Source organism: Ambystoma mexicanum, chromosome 3q, assembly GCF_040938575.1.
Source record: "Ambystoma mexicanum isolate Mex_15411 chromosome 3q, UKY_AmexF1_1, whole genome shotgun sequence".
Lineage (NCBI taxonomy): Eukaryota > Metazoa > Chordata > Amphibia > Caudata > Ambystomatidae > Ambystoma > Ambystoma mexicanum.
Genome location: NC_090926.1, coordinates 912896243 through 912910695, shown reverse-complemented (window position 1 = coordinate 912910695; position 14453 = coordinate 912896243). Strand labels below are relative to the sequence as shown.

At 42.5% G+C, this 14453-nt stretch overlaps 1 protein-coding gene across 1 annotated transcript in view; it reads left to right on the top strand.

Annotated features, from left to right (window-relative positions):
* RGS9 (regulator of G protein signaling 9) overlaps nt 1–14453 on the top strand; it is a 1220104-nt gene that overhangs the window by 477881 nt on the left and 727770 nt on the right. Inside the window, exon 3 of the mRNA XM_069655056.1 lies at nt 11652–11702. Coding sequence (XP_069511157.1) covers nt 11652–11702 — 51 coding nt within the window. The remainder of the gene's footprint in view (nt 1–11651; nt 11703–14453) is intronic.

Sequence of the window (14453 nt, the reverse complement as noted above, 5' to 3'; positions counted from 1 at the left end):
TGTAGTCACTGAAGAGGAAGTCAAAAGTATCCTCAATGGCCTTAAACATTCATGATGTAAAGGCAACCCTTGCCCTTCTAGTCTGATCAAAGAATGTGCAGACTACCTAGCGCCCCTCATTACTGCCTTCATCAATGCCTCATTCTACATTGGCATTGTCCCCACCAGCCTCATGGAAGCCTGGGTATTCCCTCTTATCAAAAAACCTTTGTCCGGACCCTGCCATCCCCACCAACTACTGTCCCATCACTACTGTCCCTTTCCTGCTAAAAATTCTGGATAGACCCGACTATCTGCAAATCTAGCGGCACCTAGAAGCTCACCATATCCTAGGTATGTGTTCCGCCCAGGCCATGGAACTGAGTCAACCATACTCAACCTAAATAACCAGATGGATGAAATTAGGGATGAAGGCAAGTCTGCTCTGCTGCTCCTCCTCGATATATCAGCAGCATTTGACCTGGTGGACCACGAAATCCTAGATCAGCACCTCTCCACCTCTGCCAATTTCTCTCCGGAAGCCATAGCTTGGATTGCCTTCTTAGGAGAGAGATCCATCAGAGTTTTTGCAGAGAATGCCAGCACCCCACCAGAACCTATCACCTGTGGGGTGCCCCAAGGTCTTGCATATCCCTTACTTTGTATAACATATTCACGATACCACTATTTTCCCATCTCAACTCTTTCGGCATATCTTATAAAATTTATGCTGACGATATGCACATTCTACTTCCCCTCTCTGGCAACTACCTTGTTGACTCCTCCACCCTTAACTCTGTCTACTTGACCATCCAGGCCTTGATGGCCACACATCGACTCTGGCGGAATGATGACAAAAAAGAGTTACTTCTGCTGTGCCCCCCCTCAGTGATTAAGAAGTGAGACCCACAATACTCCTCCTTCCATATTGACATCAACCCGATTCCAGTCTCACGCGTTTTGAAAACATTAGGCGTATATCTGGATGCCACACTATTTCTCTCACCGCAAGTCAATGCCATAGCCTCCTCTGCAGTATATTCCACCAAACTAATCAATGCATCCAGACCTTTTCCTTCACCAGATAGCTGTGAGATAGGTGAGATATTTGACAGAGATATATAAAAGTGACGACAATCGTGAATTTACAAACAAGCCAAAACTCCGCTGGCAACTTGATTTCATTGAAGAGGACATATACGAAATCATAATTAATTCATCAACATCTAAAGCCTCGGGACTAAATGGCTTGACCTATCAGGCTTTGAAAAGCGAACCTATCCTGTGGTCAAAAATATTATTCGCTCTCTTTGATGAAATACTACAAAAACTGACTTTCCCAGCATCTTGGAAAACGGCCCTTATAATACCCTTCTTTAAACATGGGGAGCGTCGTGCAGCAATGAACTATAGACCAATAGCATTGCTGGACATTGAAAGCAAAATTTTTATGAAGCTTCTACTAAATTACATCTCAAAATGGGTGGAAGACTTCAATATCCTATCACGCTTTCAAACAGGATTCCGTAAAGGCCATTCAACATCACTAAATGGCCTGATTTTAAGCATCTTAAGTGAACAAAAAAGAGGGGGAAGAAAAACATTGTACGGAGCCTGGATAGACTTGTCCAAAGCCTTCGACCAAGTAGAACGAGTCTTACTTTGGGAGAAACTCCAGAAATGGGGACTGCCAGAGCCACTATTGTCCATCTTAGTGGAATTACACAGAGAAACTAATCTGAGAGTAAGGCTCGATGCAATGGGACACCTTTCAAGACTGGTTGAAGTAAATAGGGGGGTCAGACAGGGGTGCTTGGGAGCGCCTCTGTTCTTCAACCTGTTCTTAGCAGATATGGGCCTTTTTCTGCAACCATCTGCTTTATTAAGTCCAATATTAAACGGGAGAAAAATATGTTGGCTTGCGTACGCGGATGATATAGTCCTCCTCGACAGAACAGCAATTGGTTTACAACATTTACTGGACAAACTGAATGAGTATGTGGGAGTAAACAAACTGACAGTAAATCTGGCTGAATCAAATATGCTGATTTTCAAACATCCGCTACTAAAAACAAAACACATAAACTAGAATATGGGAGGAGAACGGATAAGAACGGTAGAAACTATAAAATACTTAGGATATAACATCTACGCCCATCCAGCAATACACAAAGCAGAAAGTGAAATCATGGCTAAAGTAACACAATTCACATCACAAATGATCAAATTAAACTATAAACTTTGTAAATTCTCTATTCTCCCATTGGTAAAATTCTACCTTGCCAAAGTGGTCCCAGTCATCCTGTATGGTTTAGAAGCCAAACCCGATCTTTGGCTCTTAAACTGGGACAAATTTGAAAGCCGCCTATGGAAAAAAGCTCTGGGTCTCCCAAACTGTGCCTCTTCACAAAGCTTGAGATTTGAACTTGGTCTAAAATCGTTGAATTGTATGGCAGACTGGAAGCTGATTACATTGTCTCGAGAAATAGCAACGAGCAAGGACTCAACACTGTACGGAGACCTCAGACATGAAACAGCGCAAAAAAAATCAACTATCCTCACCTTGCTAGAGGCGAGAACACTGGAGAGATTGAAGATTTTAGGCATAAACAAAGAGACCTTAATCCTAAACCCACTCAAAGTGAAAAGAAAACTAGAACAATGGGATTGGATCGAAACAGTAGAGAGAGTAAGAGACAAACCAACCCAAAATCCATTCTTGAAGGGAGAAAAGAAGCTTGGGTGTCTCTCCAGCTATCTACTAAAATCCCCAAACAGGCAACTGCGCTCAGACTTTCTTAGAATGAGATTGAACCTTGTCCAGTGCGGGGCTGTTCTGGAAAAGCGCAACCAAGGGGATGTAGCAAAAAAACTATGTTCAATTTGCATCAACCCTGCCAAACAAACATTAAGGCATGTTCTAATGGAATGTGAAGGCACATGGCCTCAACGATTAAGACTTTTCAGAGACTTTGTGTGGAGAGAGGAAGATATAATTTCAGACCTCTTTTGGGATAGAATTATCTCAGGAAGCAATGCAGTTTTGACATTTGCAGCAATCCAGGTGCTAGCAGAAATTGGACTGATCATCTAATAAAGTAAAGGACAAAAGTCTTCAAAACATTGATACAGCAGAAAAATAGAAAATTGGCAGGGTTGGGGTAAGGTAATGAAATTTAATGTAATTTTTAGGTGTTTTATACTAACAATGTTGTATTATTTTTGTAAAGGCCTAGGCCAAAACAAAAAAAAAAAAAAAAAAAAAAAAAGATAGCTGTCTTACTATAGCCCGAGCCACTATATGATCTAGGCTTCACTACTGAAATGCCCTTTTCACGGACAACACTGATCACAACCTTCGTAAAATGCACGTTATTCCGAATAGTGCACTTAGAGCTGCATTGAATATCCCTAAAACTGATCACATTACTGCAGCAAAACAAAAAGCCCACTGGCTACCGATTAGAGAATGGATCACCTTCAAAACACTATCCTTCAAGCACAGATTCCTGTCTAATGATGCACCACCTTACCTATCTAAAGAAATCACGAAAGCGTCCTCATCCAGACCCACCAGGGAAGCATACACCCACTGCCCACCTAGCCCAAATTTAAACAGGCTGAATCTGGAGGATCCAGCTTCCTGACCATTGCGGCCAAACATTGGAACCTTCTCCTGCCTACCCTGCGGGCCGAACATTCTTACTGGACTTTCCGGAAAGCGCTAAAAAATGTGTTGTTCACTTGACGGTGTACCAACCAGTTCTGACTTTGCCTATAACAATGTGATACTGGAAACAATGCCTGTACTGTCTTCTTGCGACTTGACATGTAACAGCGCCTTGATGCCGCAGGGCTTGGCGCGCTATATACATGTAAAAATAAATAAATATTAAATTGCTCTGGAACGCTACAAAAGTTGACTTTCTCAGGTACAAGCCTATGTTTATGATTAAAATAGACAAAGATATAACATTCACACAATAGGTAACACTCGCGGCCAGGTTACCTTCCTACCTAGAGTACATTTCTCTATTAATAAAACCACAGGAGCTTTTGTCTAGGCTAATGTTAGCCCCCAGGCTGGCCGGTCTATTTGACATCGAGAAGCAGGTTAAAAAATGGACTGAAACACATCAAAGTGGGGAGCATCTACCAGCCACATTTAAGAGAGAATAATAATTGAAAAAGCACTTATTTTGAAGCATGAGTTATTAGTTAAAAGATGTCTATGACCACGGTGTTCCTCAAATTAACTTTCATGCAGAGCAAATGACTAAAGACCGGAAGCCGAGACCAATCCTTTTCTCTTGGAGGATGTTGATACTTTTCTGTGGTTTGCATAATTATTCTGCTGTCACCAGTTCCCTGCTGGCATGTGATTTTTTAAACCTATGCCTTTCCAAGGTAAGTCATTCTTTGGATTAGAGGCTGAGGTTATGTGCTTCCAAGCCCTGGCATTGGTCATATTTTAGCCGAAGGCTTGAAGTGTATCTCCTTCTGTCAGGAACATGTTGCCATATAATTGTGGATGGAATATCCAGAGAGCAATACCCAGAAGGTCCTGAGCCACAAATTCCAAAAGCTTTATGTCACTTGGCATCACTAGTCGGAGTCCTGGGATTTCACAAAAGAGCGTTAATAGGTTGGAATGGTTAAGATGCGGTCTATTCCTATGAGGGAGGATGAATTCAAGCATAACTTTAGTATCCCACGACCCTTCATCAGTCGTGGTCCTTCCACTACTAATCATTTTAGGAATAGTACTTCTAGACAACCCCAGATTGTCAAGATTGTAGTTTACCATACTCGTAGTGAGGGAGACATTTCGGCCGTTTGAATCAAGACTCATTCATCATGTAATGTATGTAATACATTATATTTTGTCTGTATAATCAATTTTTTTAATGTATTGTGTAAGGTTTTAATTTTAAACCAATCACAATAAATAAATTAAATCTGGCCACTAGTAGAATGGGCAGTAGATGTGCAATAGATTTTAGAAATTGGTGGTTGAGTTGATGAATCCCAAGAAGTAACCACAACTGCCCAAATATCCACACCTGTTGGAATGCCGACGTCAAGGGTCGCTGATGCATTTGTTCCTGAAGCCATTGAGGAACTGGAGGGCGCAAGACTAGTGTCAGAATCAGGAGTTAACTCAAACCCGGCATGTTTACATAGGCCTTTCATGGACCTTGTACTACACATATAGGATGCGGTGCACAATCTAATGTTCCCAGGCCATTCCCAAATAATGATGACAAACTTTGATTTATAATTTCTAATTTACTTCAGGTGCAAACGGGTGTTGTCCCAGGCCTAGGGGGACACCATATAATAGACAAAAAGAAAGCATCTTGTACCCAACAGGTAACCCATTCACACTCTTGCCGGACATAGTCCATTTTAATATCAAAACCTTATTTACAAAGTCAGTCTTACAGATTCAAAAAGTAAATTAAAAAAAAAATCCTAACTATATGTTCACAAATTGTTAGCACACAGTAGCTCAATCACTGACCAACAAAGAGCGTTATGTACAAAGTACAGAATTATTCCAGGACAAAAACAAAACGTATATTCAACAAGCATAGCTTTAGAGTTACAACTTAAAAAATGGGTACAGCTTTATTGTACAAATCAACTCAAATGATTTTCCTAAAAGGCCAACGCGTTTCGCATACATCACAGCATCCATCTTCAGGGCTTTAAACGGTCCTTCTATGATGATGAATTAGCTTAAATTTGCTTCCATCGACCTACTATAAGTAGCATATTGTTAATGACCTCTAAGGATTGTAGTATTATTTTAACTAAATAGATAATATAACTGACCTCTTGTTTTCTTGTGTGACCTGTAAGAACATATAAACTATTACTAGACCAATAAAGTCTAGCTGTTGTATAGATATTCACAACATTCCTGCCTCAAGTCATAATAAGACACTATAGGTCCCTCACCCAATCCCCAGCTGTCCAGTCACACTGGCTACTCATACATTTTCGCACCTCCACAGGAGGATAAGAATCCGGCTCTCTGTAATATTGAGAAAATAAAGTAGGTGACTGGGGTGGCCTGATGTTGGATGCCTACTTTACTTCATGCATAGTGAAATCAATAGCAAACGATCATGTCCCACGTGTTCCCTCCACTGAGGGTGAATTTAAACAAATGGCTTTGATATTTCTGGATCGCTACTGAAGACTAATATACATGACAAAAGCAAGTCACACAAGAGTGCGCCTGCCCCTTAGTGCTCTCCCCATTCAATGAGCCTTAAGTTCCCAGACCGTAATCACGCCAGATCACCAGGACTACCCTGCCGGCACACACGCGGCAGGAAGGCACCGGCATGCTTATCCAAATAAATAATTACATCATCTAAGTACTGATTTCGCTAAAATGAGCCAAAGGTCCTCCGTCTGTAATTCCAGTCCGATAGAGTCGGATCGCCATGACAACCCTCTCTGCATATGTGTGCCAGCAGGGTACCGGCGTGCTTATCCTGATACTGATAAAACACAGCGCTCAAAGAGAAGTTTACTTACGTTTTCTGGTCGATTCTACCTAAAGTTTGTTTTTTAATTTACTTTTTGAATCTGTAACAATGACTTTGTAAAGAAGGTTTTGATGTTACATTGAAGGATTAGATCTGGCAAGAGTGGGAATGGGTTACCTGTTGGGTACAACAGGCTTTCTTTTGGTTTTGGCTTTTATGGTCCTTGCACCAAGTAATTTTGGACTCAATGAGTGGGCTTTTAGTAGGCTTTCCATCACAAGCAACATGAGCTGTTAAGTCACCTAGGAACTTCCTTGAGGATTTCCTGTTTAGGTTAGATGGTTTCATGTTCTTTGATTCTTTCTTAGGAGCAGGCTTCTGTTTTCTTCGATCGGCTGCTGAATCGAATACTACAGTCGCAGATTTTCCAATCTCGATGATTATACCACTGTCCTCCTGGTCAAGGATCGGGGAGCTCCAAGTCATCAAAGCCAGATTATGTGTGCCCTTATTGTGATTGAATGTTGTGAGGGTGTTGGTGGTTACCCGGTTGTTGTCATTAGAAGTACATAGGTCAACACAGTCCAATGGCCGAGGTAAGTGATATAGGGATTTCTCGTCAAAGTGAGATAGAATGGTTTGTAAAAGTCCTGTGTGCACTTTTACCGCAGCCCTGATATTGTCTTACAAGTTTAGTATGGAGGGAAAGAGAAAGTTGAGGGCTGTGATTGAAGCTGTCTTTAAATTGGTGGTATTATCCAGGGTTTTGTTGTAATGTGTGTTTTGCTCTTGAGTGGAATTCTACTTTGTAGAATTCCACTCTTACTCTGATTTCATGTTTACATCTGTTCATAGTTCTAGATTCTATGGGGAGCTGTTGAGCAGTTCAATTGAAGAGGTGTTGTGGTTTGCCTGGATCAACTGTGCACCGTGTCCTGGCCTGGGTTAGTAGAGCATGTTAAGAATGTAGAAGATTCCAGTGAAGGTGCCCCAACGATATTGGGCGTGGCCTCAAGCAAATCAGAATTCTGGAAAACTAGAGGCAAAGTCTGAATAATGTTGCTTTCAGTACTCTCTGAGGTCCTTAACACATCATTAAATAGTGGTTTGAGTTTACATGGATCAATTGCATCATTATCCATAGATTTATTTAGGGACACTGCTGTAGCTTTCTCACTGCATGTGTCCAGAATCAGATTTGTTTCTGAAAATAAGTCTTTTATCGATTTCCTGACTGTTAAAGCTGTTCTTACTGACTCGCTGTGAATTGGATTGTGTATAGACATGTGCTGTGCAGGGTCCTGGGGCACACTTGGCATAATATGAGTGTTCACTAATGCTGCAACAGTAGAAGGGCTGGTAGTTGTCAAGTCTGGACCCTTGCTGGCCAGATTACGGCTTCTTGATCGTACATGGTGGTTTAAATAGATAAGTGGGAGGGCAGAGGAGCGCAGCCACAAATCAATTGAAGATTGACTTATGCAACTGGCAAAACAACAAAAGCTTACCTTTCCTCACTTCAGTACGCTCAAAACTGCCCGGCGTTATGAATCTACACAACCACTGTGTTCGGGGATGAATATAGGACAGTGAAGGTCTGCTCTTAAGATCAGTGCAACAAGGTGAGACACCGTTGTCCCAACATCCCAGCGCAGAACAGCGGGGAACATTCAGCACCCGCAACTGCGCACGCACTCGGACACACAGAGAAACCTTTTTCAGGCTACTTTGTTCAGGCTCCTTCCTGACACAATAAGGCCAAGCATCTGTACCATAGAGGCAATCAACTCTTTAGTTCGTGCTTCACAGCGTTGAACATTCACAGCGGGGAACAGCTAGCCCCCTGCAGCCGTGCATGCTGATGCACGGAGAAGCCTTTGTCAGAGTACGTAGTTCAGGCTCCTTCCTGGCACAACAATACATGCAATCCACTCCTAGGTTTATCCTTCTTGTCTCTCTTTGGAATGATGACTAAACAGATCATGGTGTTTCCCTTACAACAGCTAGAACCTCAGCACATCGGATAGTGTATAGCCTCCAAAACCATGACCTCAGGAGCTCATGGTGTGCACACACATTGGCATCTTTAGCATAAAGGGAAACAAAGATGGAACCATCTCAGTGTAGAACGCGGGTGCTTGGTTTCAGTTTACTTTGAAATAAATTCAATTTCGTGCACCTAGTTGAAGAGATACCATGGGTGCCTTCATGGGTATAGGGCTTGGGTATAGCCCTTAGGGAGAGTGTAAGGTTGGGCATTTTATTCAGGCGTGTATTGGGCAATCTGGACTTTAAACATCGCTGGTAGTTAGGTTACCATTGGATCCATTTTTGTTCTAAAGGTACATTTTTAGTTTTCCGAGATGAAGCATCGCTCCAGGAGGTACCGTCTTGCAGAGTCTGGCAGAACAGATGCATGCATGAATGCATACAAGGTGCATCAGCATGTCTGAGTGCATGCAGGGTGTATGAACATCTGGAAACACTGCGTGTCTGGTGATAGGTGTAGGTGCCTCCTGCGATGCAAGGTGTCTGGTGACACAGCTGTTTGTGGGTTCATGATAACACAGTTGTTTGCATGTTTCTGGTTGCATGACGCTTTTCCTGATCATTTGGTCTGCATAGGCTGGTTAATGAGTGCATTACAGTCCAGTGGGTCTGAGGCTATCATCGGCAGTTGCACTTATTACCAATAGGTGTTAACTACTGGGGGGGTGGTTGCACTGTTGTGTTTTTGGCTGGATAGTGGAAGAATGAGGGTAGGTGTGACACCACTCAGGGACTGATGTTATTGTTTGAGCTGTCTAGGATGTCATGCCCGGGCACTGCACCGATGGATGGCTACATCCTAGCCATCGCTGGAGTAGTGCCGTGTGGTTGCCTGATGCTTGTGACCGTGAATGCCTGAAGTGCATTTCAGCAGTGCCTGGTTCCCTTATTGGTTGTGATCTTTATCCACCCAGGTACAGGTGTAGTCAGTGTGACTATGTGAATGTGGTGTGGCAGCGTGCTGTTGTGATTGTGCTGTTTTCTGCAAGGAAGGGAGATGGTGTAACTGGCTAAATGTTATATTGTCCTTCTGGCCATCTATACATGCTGATAAAATGTCGGTGCAGATCTATGAGTGACAGCTCAGGAGAACGCTTGGTGGAGCCAAGTACCTGTACCGGACGTTCTGCCCTATTCTGCCTATATGTTGCCAACCGGAAATTGGGACATGCGCAAAGCCAATGATGGTGCCCATATCGCGAAAAGCCCTTCAAATACGGTATCCATTGAGAAAACCCTATATGTATCCACGAAGAAATGATGGTCTCCTGAGGGAAATTCTGGAAGAAGTGTGAAAATGAAGGAAAGAGAGTATTGGTGACTTCACATCAAGCAGATGTGACGCACCCAGAAGTGATGCAAATGAAGAAAGTAGATAGACCTTATAGAATCTGATGATGAAGTAGTGAAGTGAGCAACATTTCAGGAGCAAAATGAAGATTGCACGTGCGGAGAAGCACTGAAGAAAATGCAAAACCAATTGTACAGATGCAGTAACGTAAGTATATGAAGTAATCATGAGGCTGGCTACGTAGTGAATAGACTGCAGGCGATGCGCCAATGTATATGTACAGGAATGTGTAGAATCTGGATGTTCCACAATGCATTTTAGTAGACTTGGATCCCGTGAATGAAAGGGCTGGAAGTGTAGCGCAGCAGAACAAGAATAGCTGACAGCGAAGGAAGTTTCGAGAAAGGCTTCCCTGTCAGGGCCTCCGAGATCCTTGCCATGTACTTGAGAAGATACAATAACGTGAGAAGCACGTTGAGCTCCTGTTTGAGGTGGAATGAAAGTCACTTAGGGTGTCAAGATTTCTTCATTTAATAGTATTAAAATACAACAAAGAACTCAAAAACGTGGTCTTCAGTCACATAGTCAGATGAAAATAGACTTTGGGGGAGCTACACCGAGACTAGAAGATAAGGCCATGCCACACTCCCTTTTATTCTCAGGCATAGTGATCCTCTGCAAGGCCGAGTTCAAAGGAGCTAATTGAATGACAGATCGCAGGAGTGATGATGGATGTTAGGCTAATTGGGTGGGGAGGCATGACCAGGCCAAACCCCCGGCACCTGGGGTACCAGCTTGCGTGCTGCTGGCAAGTGGAATATTCCAGAAGGGTACAAGCATGCCAACCAATTATGGAGGGCCATGTATTAAGGAGCCTTATAGATTGAGAAGCCAATAGTATGTTGTGTATTAGTCTGACACAGAAGATGACTTGCACTTGAGGTGGGCTTAGCTGTCCACCTGATCTTAGAGACCCACTCACGTCCCTGTATCCCATAGAAAGTATATGTAGATGCTCCCCGTTGACCAACCACAACCCCTAGTAGGCTTTCTTATTTGCCATGTAGTATGACGTCACTTATGACGAATGTTTAGAATAAAAGAATGTTTTTTATGATATGTTTTCGAGAAAGAACTTGTTTGAACGAGCTGTGCGGCGTCCGTTGATATCCGTTGTACTCCCTGTTTTAAATACTTGTTATTAAAACAGCTTTGACTTTTGCCAACTTCCTGAGTCAGTCTGATTATTGATGTATGAGTACGATCTGCATCCCCACCCATCTCAGATACTGTTACCTCGTCTTAAAAGACCTGGTTCCCCGGGTTCATTCTGAAAGTGTCAGTTGTCCTCTGAGCTGAAGGGCATGAAGATAGCCAGGTGCAGAACCTTAAAGTAACTATATATGTGTACAATACATCTACCTGGACTTTCTAACCAAGAGGCTCACAGCTGCTCTGTGTCTGGTGTACATCAATCATTTTTCAAATTACTGTACAAAGGAAATGTGTGCCCTCCTCCAGTAGAAGGAGTGGAAGACATCTTCCCACACAACACTGCCCCTATTCTGCCTATATGTTGCCAACCGAAACCTTTTAATGCGCATCAGTGAATTAATTTGTCTGCCGCACGTGTGCCACATCTGTGCAAGCAAGAATTCACCCTTCAGCTGTCTTAGTTGTTGTGTTGGCGCAATCCCAAACTCAATTAGAAACTGATTACATGAATCAATGTATGCGTCAGGAACTCTTTTAATGAGATGTTTCATTGTCTGCCAACTGCATGCGAGGGTGCTGCGGCTCTTGAGTCAATGCATTGCTCTGCCTTTCAGGTCACGACATTCTCGAGTGGATTATCCAACGACTGCAAATTACCGATGAAGGTAAGAACCTGGATTTTATTTCATGGCCTATTTCTGTTCCATTTAAATACTTGTAAAAACCTTTACAATTATGTAGGTAAAAGAAAGCACAGTGTACAGAGTGCATGACCTCACGTCCTTCAGCTAAGCACACACTTTATAAAAGCAAGACCAAGCAGATGGCAGTCCTCGACCAAAGGTAAGACGGTGATATCAAAAGGGAGGGAGTTGGTTTCTGGTGAGGACGCCATGTTAACTTTAAGAAGAAGCCACAATTGTGGAGATGTGTGTGCCCTACTAGTTTTCTCATTGTTGTCCACAGTCCATGGAGTGAGGTGGACCTTCCCTTTTACTGTGCTAACCACCATCACTCATACGGCAGTGTGAACGTGCTAGCAACATCTTCTGGGGCAGGGGACTGCAACCTTTTATTCTCCAGATGTTCTGGAATATGACTTCCATGATTTCTCACCCTTGACTTTGACTACCAACAGAGGCTTGGCTTGGTACATATGTGAGGGGTGTGAGGTGATCTCCATATCAATCTATCGGGCTGGGAGGGAATGCACATTACTGAGAAAACAGCTCTCCTGGGGCTTGTCAGCCTTCTATGCTTCCTGGATCAGGAAGATTACTGGTTCATTACTGGTTAAAGAAATACCCTAATATTGTGCTGATGCTGTTGTGTTGGACAACAACAACAAAAAAAGCTTTCTCGGAACGTGCACCTCCATCTTCATAGGCGGGTGGATCGTGCAAATCTCTGTACACCTGCTTTGCATGCGCAAAATGATTCTCTAGCGAAGAGTGTCATTGACTGGACAATTCAAATGGGGGTCAAACCTACACATAAAAATGGGGTAACCTGATTCACCAAACAAGAACAAATTCCACGTCTTGTACCAACTTGACTATTCCAAGAAGGCATTAGTCAGATTTTGGATCTGGGTGAATCAGCAGGAACAAATTGTACATTTTGAAAACAATTCTTCCTCAAAGTCATTCACTTTCCACAAAGCTGGACACCCCTTTCAGGCAGAAGTGCAAGAGACTTTGTTTTTGTTTTGCTTCCCATGCTAAGGATAAGTTCCAGGGGCTTTCACCGGCCGATTAGCTCCATTCTGTTGCACCGGCTTTATGGGCATGTGCAAAGTGCGGCTGGCGGGAATTGCACAGACCGCATATCAGGTGTGTGTCATTTAAGTGCGGGTGCAGTCACAATTTGGCATGCTGCACACTCCATATGCAAATTGATTTCTTCGTGAATTGCGTATAGTGCATACAATAACGTCATAATACAGCACATTAAGCAAATCTTCACAACATTCTAATTAATGGTCCGGAGTTTATCCTCTTCTACTGGAAAGCTATTGAGGGACAACAATATCCCTTGTGCCAATGAATGGACAGCGTCACTTTAACTTGCTCTACAAAATATAATGTCCAGTTGACATTAAGGGTGGAGCAATGTTCTTCCTCTATTTACTGGGCTGTACAGGGATGTGGCAACGAGGAATACATGTTCTTGTCTGGGATTTCATTTTATGAATCATGGTAATGTACCAGTTTATAGCAATTAATTCAATGGACAAAATGGAGACTGCAACTCTCAAAATGTAAGGTTGTAAAATTAAATTCCAGAACAGATCATTAAGCCCATGGTGATATGCAGTACCATTGTAAGCACTTTTGGGGCCCTGGGCATGGACACCTTTGGGACCCCCTCCATCAATCCAAAGAAATTAAGGGATCGAGAATATCTGGTCAGGCCAGCCCCCACATTGCGAGCGCAACACATAGCTTGACATGTTGCCTCACAATGATTAAAAAAGCCAACGGTAATCCCTTTCAGTCCCCTTACAATCTTCAGTCTTGCTGTAATAAGAATGATAAATAAGTAACATTTTAAGGCCAACATCAGCAGTCCACGCCAAGGCTACTTGCATTCTAGCATAGTTACAGGTCATTTTTCAAGGAAGTTACACCAGTCATAGTATAAATTCAGGACACAGATCGTATGCAAAAGGTGCACACAATCTAGAATAGATAAACGACTCAGATTAGCCCCCTCACAGAATGCAAAAGTGCTCTAGTGTGGATACAGGAGACCAATTGGAAGCAAGAAGAAAGGTAAACCTACCATAGCATAGATAGCGGATGAAGGTTAGAAGCTACCAGGAAGGTGCAAGTGGCTGAGGTGTGCAGTATGTCAATGCTCGCTATTGTAGAGGAAGCAACACTATAGCCAGTGAAGCAATGACTGAACCTGGTTTGAAGATCATACTCTGAGAACAAACTCACTCTGAAGGGTGACAATTGTGAATGATTTGGGGGACTGGCAATTTTGACAGATTAGGCAATGCAAGATTGAATAATATGATCAGGATTACACATTAGCTAAAAGGAGAAGCTGGGATTTGCGCCCACTCTGCAATTTCTGCACTTTACAACTTGCTTTTGTAGTATGAACCATGAAGTCAAATAATCACATTTTATAGATCTCACTTGGAAAGTGGACAAATCACAAACCTAAAATGACAATTTTAAAAACAAAATATTATAGAAGCGTTTTATGCAAAATGGGAATGATTCCATCTTAATTATCTCCATCATCAAGGGAAGTATATAAGTATCAACATACTAATGGATGTGAACCTAAGAGATTACATCTGGGTTTCTGCTTTGTATTTTAAAGCTTTGAATTGGCCCAAAACACAGGCTAGTTAAACTGTTCTTTATAGACGTGCACCAAAACCTTTCGGTTTATTTATT